General features: G+C 45.8%; 1 protein-coding gene across 1 annotated transcript in view; it reads left to right on the forward strand.

Annotated features, from left to right (window-relative positions):
- Positions 1-706: 706 nt before the first annotated feature.
- Positions 707-8,010, forward strand: part of LOC108571457 (discoidin domain-containing receptor 2-like) — a 76,858-nt gene continuing 69,554 nt past the window's right edge. Inside the window, exons 1-2 of the mRNA XM_017933512.1 lie at positions 707-806; positions 5,515-5,620. Of these exons, the coding sequence (XP_017789001.1) occupies positions 707-806; positions 5,515-5,620 (206 nt within the window). The remainder of the gene's footprint in view (positions 807-5,514; positions 5,621-8,010) is intronic.

Here is an 8,010-nt window from a genome sequence, read left to right on the forward strand (position 1 = left end):
TTTTCATTCAGCTTGCACCGAGTAGCTTCGTGAATTAAACGCAAACTCGTGCGATGTACTCTCGTAGCCAGCTACCTTCGATAACTCCGGAAACTTCTACCTAAATATAATTTTATAATATCCCTCTGTGAACTTCGGACAGGATCGAGAAACATTCCCCGCAAACACACAACGTTAATTAACCCCGAACAACGAGCCAGCCACGGATGAAAACTCGCGAACCACCCCGTCCGTTCGGAAGATCTAACAATAGAAAAACAATGCTCGTCGAGAATCTGGTAAAACCATGCGACACGTACTATTTGCCTTTCAAGATAAAAATCGATCCACCGACCTCCCGGACACTCGACTGCCGTTGCACCAGTTGTCATCTCCCCTTGAGTACTGTCCTAACGAAGTCATCGAACTTGGCGGCCGGAAGAACTCTCCTCCGCGCGCGACGGAAAACGTTCGAAACGAAACGAGCGAAACAACGTTACCAATAGCACGTATAACAACCTTCATATATGTATATACCTACAGACCCTCGAAATCCTTCACCCCGTGCTATAGTGTATCGTTAGAGAGGAGCGACTGATGACGTTTCTTTTTATTTTATCATTTTCTCTGCATTTTTGTTTGTTCCAGGTTGACGAAGCAGAAATGGCACGGGCGGAGTCACGGTGAGAAAAGGGCGAGGGTGAAGCCCTCGCGCGTAACGGGAGCTATGGTGAAAAGCTTCGGTTTCTTCGCCGGGAGGGCAATACCTGGCGTCCACCTTTTGCTTTTTCTCACTTTGGCCGACAGGACGGCAGCCGTAGACCTCTGTAAGTATCCCTCTTCTGTAATCTGCCTTTCAGCCGCGCGTACCTTCCTACTTTTCATCGGCGAAACTTCCCCTCCGTAAGTTATTAACGAGCAAAACACCGACCACGGTTGCGATACACGTGGCGCTTGACCGCAGTCGACGAACTTTCGATCCGGAATCGACTTTGGCCGCGTTCGCCTCGCCGCGTGCATGGAAAAGCTGGATTTACTCGCTCGTACACCCTTCATCTCTCTCTCTCTCTCGTTGCTGCTGTTCAAATTGCAAACTTTCGTTTCGGTAGAAGTTGTATTTAAACAGCGTTGACGACGCTGCCCGTAGGCTGAGGTGGAGGGGAGGTTGGATTCGCGCGAATTCGTGATACGCTCTCTCTCTCTCGCTCGATTCCCGGGCAAACGGGTAACCTTTGTGCTGAATGCATCGACGACAAGCGATTTTGTTTGATCCAAATTACTTCGCGGCGATCGACCAACTTCCGACCGTGGAATTGAAACACGCAGGTGTGTTGGTGGGCTTGAATGGTGGGAACGTATGCGAGATAGGCGTAGATGAGGAGGGAGAGTAGAATGGTAAACGGCTGGAATTATGGGCCTCCATTTTCAACCGGATTCGACGGGGGGGGATTACGCTTTGCATTTAGTTATTTGCCAGGCGTGAAAGGGAAAACAAGTGTTTTCTATGGATACAAATTTTCGGAAATTCGCCCGGCTGTTTTTGTGTGATTCTGCTGTTCGGACGAAAGTAGCTTGTTTTGGGGAGGAATGAATGATTATTCCGAAAATTCAATAATATACTATATGTAATTTGTAAAATAAAGATTTTACTCTTGATTTCTCTGTGACTTCGTTATTCGAACAGAATTATATTTTAAGGGGGATAAGAGGTGTTTTCATTTCTTGAGACTTTTATTTTAGTAACTACCAGGGAGCAAGTGAATTTTTTTAGAAAAGCTTCTTACATTTTTAAGCAGGGTAAAAGTGTACAAACATGTACTTACGGTTTTATGCCTTTAATATACATATACAGTTTGATGCCATCTAGCAATTTTCCCATCTACCCATAAAGGACACGTTAATTCCCCAAGTGTCCAAAGCCACTTTTTATCAAAGAAAAGAGGACTTTTATCCGTGCTCCAGCGCGAGGGCCCTGGGAATTTAATGGGTCAATAAACGTCCAAGTAAATTTCCCGCGGTGAACGTCTCGCAAGTTGTTCTCATCGAGTGTTTGATCGATCATCGGCCCTCCGCCTGTACGAAAAACCGGCGTGCATCGATTTGCATGTCGGAGTGGCTTAGTCAGCAGCCAGCAGGCCCGTTCGTTTCGTTAAACGATCTGTCCCCGTCAGCCACGTTGCTTTTCGTTGTAACGAGAGTTCACTCGTCGCTGGTATCGAAATTGTTCGGAGACCACAATAAACGATCAAATCTACGTGGAAATTCCCCTCTTAAAGAAAACCTTGCTACGTCAATTTACCTCGCATCTCTTCGCGTAAAAGAGAGAAAAAAAGTCCTCTCGTCGCAAACTTCTTCGAATATCTTGGAATTTCTCACCATCGAAATTCCGCAAAGAAAGAAAAAGTTTATCAGAGTTTACTACTTATCGTAAACTCTTTCTCGAAGGCAGGAAAATTTATTAACCTGTTGCTCGAACGTCGAGGATATTTTGGCAGGAGCACAAGCAAACATTAGATCGATCGGTCGTCTCGCGAAAGACGTAGGAAACGGTTTTGCCACAATTGCCAAAAGAAAAAGAACGAGGGAAAAAATATAAGAGCACCTCAGCGTCGAATTTCACTCCGCGAACCTCGAACCACGTTGTATATACACACGCTGGTAGCATTTACAGTAAAGTGCATCGCTTCAGCAAACTGTAACAGACACTCGTTTCTCGTTTGAACGCGCAACTCGTTCCCTTCAGCGCGGAAAGTGCCTCGTTAATGTAATACACAGAGAACGAAAATCGTTGCCGCAGAATCAATTCAGAAGCGTGTTTTCATCGGTGCAACCGAGAGAAGCACAGAGAGGCGAGAAGAAGGCGGTTAAAGGGGTGAAACGGGCAGAGAGAGAGAGAGACGGAGAGAAAGGAAGAAATATCGCCATAACTTTCGTTTCGTTGAAAACGGCCGTTCCGTTGGAAACGGTTTTTCATTAAAGAAATGGAAACGTCGGGCTGTATCAAATGCCTGCTCTTAATTGCGATATAAATTTCCCCGGAAACTGGCGGAAAAAAGTGTCCCCGTTTCGCGGCCATTCATCCCCGCGTCAATAGAGCAGAAGTAATTAATGATGTTTTTCTTGAGACGAAGCGGCAAGTCCTGAACGACGAGGGGTGGCTCGTCGAATGAAACACGCTGGACAACTCGTTGAAAACAAGGTTGACACGAAGCGACGAGAAAAAAAGGAGGGAGAAGGAAATAAAACGTTTTTCGCGCGGAATGGTAGTCAGGATTAAGAGAAACAGGAGCATGGTTAAGTTGGAATCGTAAGGGAAGCAGTTTTCCGCAGCTCGAAAAACTCTTATTCACGATCGATTTACGAGCGCGATATCTCACCGCTGTGGCTCGTTAGGGAGGACGTGCCGACAAAGGAAACGGATTCTGCCTTGGAGAACGATCCAAGTTTACCTCGCGAAAAGGGAGAAGTTGCAGCGGGTAGGCGACGACGAGGGTCGTGAGAATTCCGGGGGTGCGAGCGATATATCGAGGCTTCATTAATAATAATAGCGTGCCTGATTCTCGGGCGGCGGAACCCTTTGTCTTCGCGATCTCGAGATCGTTATTGATTCTTACCGGTAAATTTCGACGGGTTGATATTATATAGGCTGGGGCTGATTGATTATCGATCGAAGTTTGTCCTCGAGGTTCCTGTACCACCGTTCAAGTTGAAGTTGGGAATTCAGTTTCCAAGTAGTTCGAAGATTTTTATCCTTTAGCGGGAAATGGTGAAGTTTCTTCTTTCGCGTGAATGCATAAAGGAGGAGCGCTCGCGAAATTCATAGAATCAATGTTAATCTACGAGTGAAACGTTGATAAATCTTGATCTAGAAAATTTCTTTATTTAGTGCAGTTAGTTTAAATTGTCGTGTTCTTGTCAATTCTTGGATTCTCTAACAGTAAGTTGAGGAGAATTGTACGAACTTCAAGTTAACACCAAAAGATTGAGAACTTTGAGCACTTGTACGATCAATCTGTGAACGATGAGAAATTCTACGTTTTATGTCGCACGATCTACTGCACACTTTTGTGTAACTCCAAACTGGTAATCCTGAAATAACCATTTGCGCAAAACGATCACCAATTTCCATCGATGTCCCCGTTTTCGTGCAGGCCTCCGCGTGACGTGTAGGTAAGTTCGCGAGAATTAATCCAATTACACGCAAGTTACTTAGTTCCCTGCCTCGAACAGTAGAGAGTAACGCGCTTTCTACCAGGACGAGCTCGCAATTTGTAGGAATTTCATCTTACGATGATAACGCAATTACTGATATTAATGGCCACCTACGTGGCCATTCTGTTTCTCGATGGCTTAGCACCGATTCCTTCCGTTATAAGCTCGAATTCCCCGCCATTAATTCTCACGGAGTCTCTGGCTACTCGCGGCGCAAAGCTGCAACCTCCCATCACGTTGTTCCGGTGCACCTGCACTCGATATCCGGCATTAGGTATTATCGTTTATTCGCCGTGTATTCAGCCCGTTCGGGCAAACGACGGCTCCGGCAAATTTTACCGTGCCGCGTTTTAGTTGGTAATAGAACTTCGATATGCATAAATTGCAATCGATGCGGCCGCGCTGTGTGTGTATGCGCGCGCGGCGGCACCACGCAAAACCATCCGCGTCGCGTTTCACCGTTTCCTCGATAATCGAACCTCTCCGCGGTGGTACCATCAGAGAGGATCTCCTCTACTAACAGAATCGAAATGCACATTTTCTCTGGTAGCTAATGTAACGTAAACCATGCGCGAATAATTTCCTGGAAATTTTCTATTCTGCGTGGAACAAGAGAGTATTATCGTCGAATTGAACGAAAATGTTGTGCAAAATTCCTATCACATTTCCGCCCAACACGAACCGTACGAAGAGTATAAGAATTCTTCGACACAATCCCGTGGTATTTTCAATTTACACGGAACCACAGTTCGATTCGCGATACCGAAGCCTGCACACCGCTGATTTATCGTCGTATCGAAGCGAGAAGCGTCTAGAAACGGTGAACGCGTTTCGTTAACCGACCGATTCCCAAGTTTTCGCAACGATGCGTGACGCGGAGAGAACCGTAAATAACGCGAGGAGAGTCCTCGACGGCGGACAATATTGTATCAAGATAGAGGCCCCACCGTTCCTGGTAGCAGCCCAGGATACATTGCGTCCTCCGTAACGCTGCCGTGTTCCCCCATGAAACAATTTGATCGGTCCCGGAGATACGAAAACGTTGAGGTAGTCCTTCCCGTCGTCCTAACTCTTCCCCTCCGTTACCCGCTCAAAGGTGGAGGAAAGACGGTCGTATACAAGAACGTAAACCGGCTCTATCCGACGGATTCATCTCGGTTAGCTGGTTACTTAGCCGTTTATGATCCGGTGGCGAGGACGAGACGAGCACACGATACTACCTAACCTTCTCTTCCTTCCTTCTACCCCCTTTCTTCAATCCTATGTAAATTTTCGTCACAACGAGATTTTAACCTGCTTGTGGACGTTTTTCGTTTGTTGCAGCCCAATGCATCGCTCCGCTTGGCATGGAATCTGGCACGATCCCGGATGCGGATATCACGGCCAGCTCTACGTTCGACACGGGAAACGTCGGTCCGCACCTAGCACGGTAAGCGACGCTTTTTCATTTCGATAGTCTGCCCTCGATACCATTCGTCATTCCTATCTACCGGAGCCTTCTGTTACGTTGGCCGTGCGCCATCGAATTGCAGTCGACCGGGGCTCGCCGCACGATACAACGTCGGACCTTTAACTTCTAATGATTTTCGAACAGCCTGTAGGAGGGTTGTTACTTGGTTTGTTGCGTTCCTGCTGTGTCTTTACGACGAGGTTGGAGTACAGCTAGGTTCTATCTACGAATGGCTGTTTGTAACTATGGATTTGATAGGACGACGAGTTTAGAGCGGTAAGGGTTTCCACGGTGTAATAGAAGACCAATGGTGAAGGACGAGAGGAGGGTTGATCGAGGAGGCCTATAGTCGTCAGGCTTTGGGGAGTGAGAGTTTATGTTTTGGTGAAATAGTGGTGATTTTGGGAGATGTATTATGGAGGGGAGGATGTTGGGTTGGAAGGAAATGGTTTTGGAAGGCGTTTATTCGTCATGGAGGAATTATGGGGTGTGTTGGTTTGGTAATATGAATAGCAAAGGTAAGGTGAGAGTAATTTTGTTTGTTCGGGTGACGTGGGATATATTTGCTCTGCTAACTAAAGGAGCTACGGTAAATATTGTCTTTATTGATCTATATGTGGCGCACAGTGTTTCGGAATAGCCGTCTGACAGAGGAAAACTGTATTTCTTCTTGGAAGCGTAGAGATTGAGAACAAGATTGTGACGTTTTGGTCAGTCAGTACTCAAACTCTAAAATTTCAATGTAGCCAATGAAATTGTAAATATTCAAATTATTACTTTATTTAAAAAATTCTGATCGGGGAAACTTAGGGATTTAAATGAACCCGGAAATTTGAAGTTTCGCGCGGTCAACGGCTGTTTTAATAATTACGTATCGCACATACTTAACTTGTTAAGAAACGTATTAACTTGTTAATCAAGGAGGACGAGCTAACTAGTTAATAAAACGATCGATATTTCGAACGCGATATCGTACACGTGATACCACTATATCTGTAATTAAATACAAAATACATCATGCTCGGTTGTGCAAAAGCAGAGTAACTCGTTTTTACCCGATTTTCGATCTTGACTCTCCCGACGAATCTAGTTAACATCGAGTTTCACATTTGAAAAAATCCGACACAAGTTTGAAAATTAAAATCGAACAGATTTGAAAGTTAAATGAAGTCATTTCACATGGAACGTGTGTCTATCGAAACAAGAAATAGGCGTGTTTCGAAAATTTACCGCCTGTTTATCACGCGAAACATTATACCCCATATTTAAATCACCTCTGATAATCGAATGCGTGACGACCGAACGAAACGAGCAAAACAGTTCTCTCTCGCGCAGAAACATCCCTGCGAATCTACCATTTACTTACGTCCAATTAAACCATAATTATTTCAAGATGTCAACCGAGCGATTATTCCGTGAATTATTCATAATAAACGGTGGCGAAGCTAGCGCGGAAAACCGTCGAGTATAAATTCGCGAAGACGGGATATGCGTGGTGGGTAGGAGATGGTAAATCAACCTACCGGTCGTCTCTCTCTCTCCCCCTTTCTCACGGACAGGCGGTTTAATCGACGCGGTCGAAACGCGGGGGAACAGAAAATTAATACTTCAGGATTCATTAATCGCGACGGTTTCGCGCGCGACGCGCTCGCATGAATACTAAAAAAAATTCGCTCGGTGTCTCGACGCGTCTCTGACTCGTTAATACGTAAAATCCGGTTTATCGAGTTTGCGTGTGCGCGCCACGGCGAAAGACGTTATCACGCGTAAACAAAGAGAGCAGCGCGCCGAGAGCCCGGGTAATTACTTCTAATCTGACCGCGTCCGTCGCTTTTTTTCCACATTTGTATGCGAAAACATCGCGGCGACGACGACTATCCACGGCGTTTCTCACTGTCACGCCTCTCTCGCTTCAGCGAAAAACGAAAAATTCACGGTGGAAAGAAAAAAGAGGAAAACGCACGTGCAAACGCTGCTACGGTATAACATATACATACAAACGCACAGGTAGAGAGAGGAAAAAAGAGGTGGGAAAGGCGGTTTCGAATCGCGTAGAGAGAGCGCACACGCGAGAAAGTTGATGAATTCTAATCGCGTGGGTAATGCATATTCCGGGAAGAATAAATTCTCAGATAACAACGTGCAATTAAATCACCGGTTGCCTCGCATGTACTATTACATTTTGTTTTCGTTTTTTCTCCTAAGCGTTTTCTCGCGCGACTCTCTCGACTCGTAATTAATATTTACGCGAAACACTTCCTTCGCGGGGAATGTTTATCCAGGCCGCGCCCCGTGTGCAATTAATTCTGCCGGACGATATAGTTCGATAATTCTGCCGGTGACCGGCGGACGCGTATACGAACCACGTT

This window comes from Habropoda laboriosa, unplaced genomic scaffold (assembly GCF_001263275.1).
Source record: "Habropoda laboriosa isolate 0110345459 unplaced genomic scaffold, ASM126327v1 scaffold131, whole genome shotgun sequence".
Lineage (NCBI taxonomy): Eukaryota > Metazoa > Arthropoda > Insecta > Hymenoptera > Apidae > Habropoda > Habropoda laboriosa.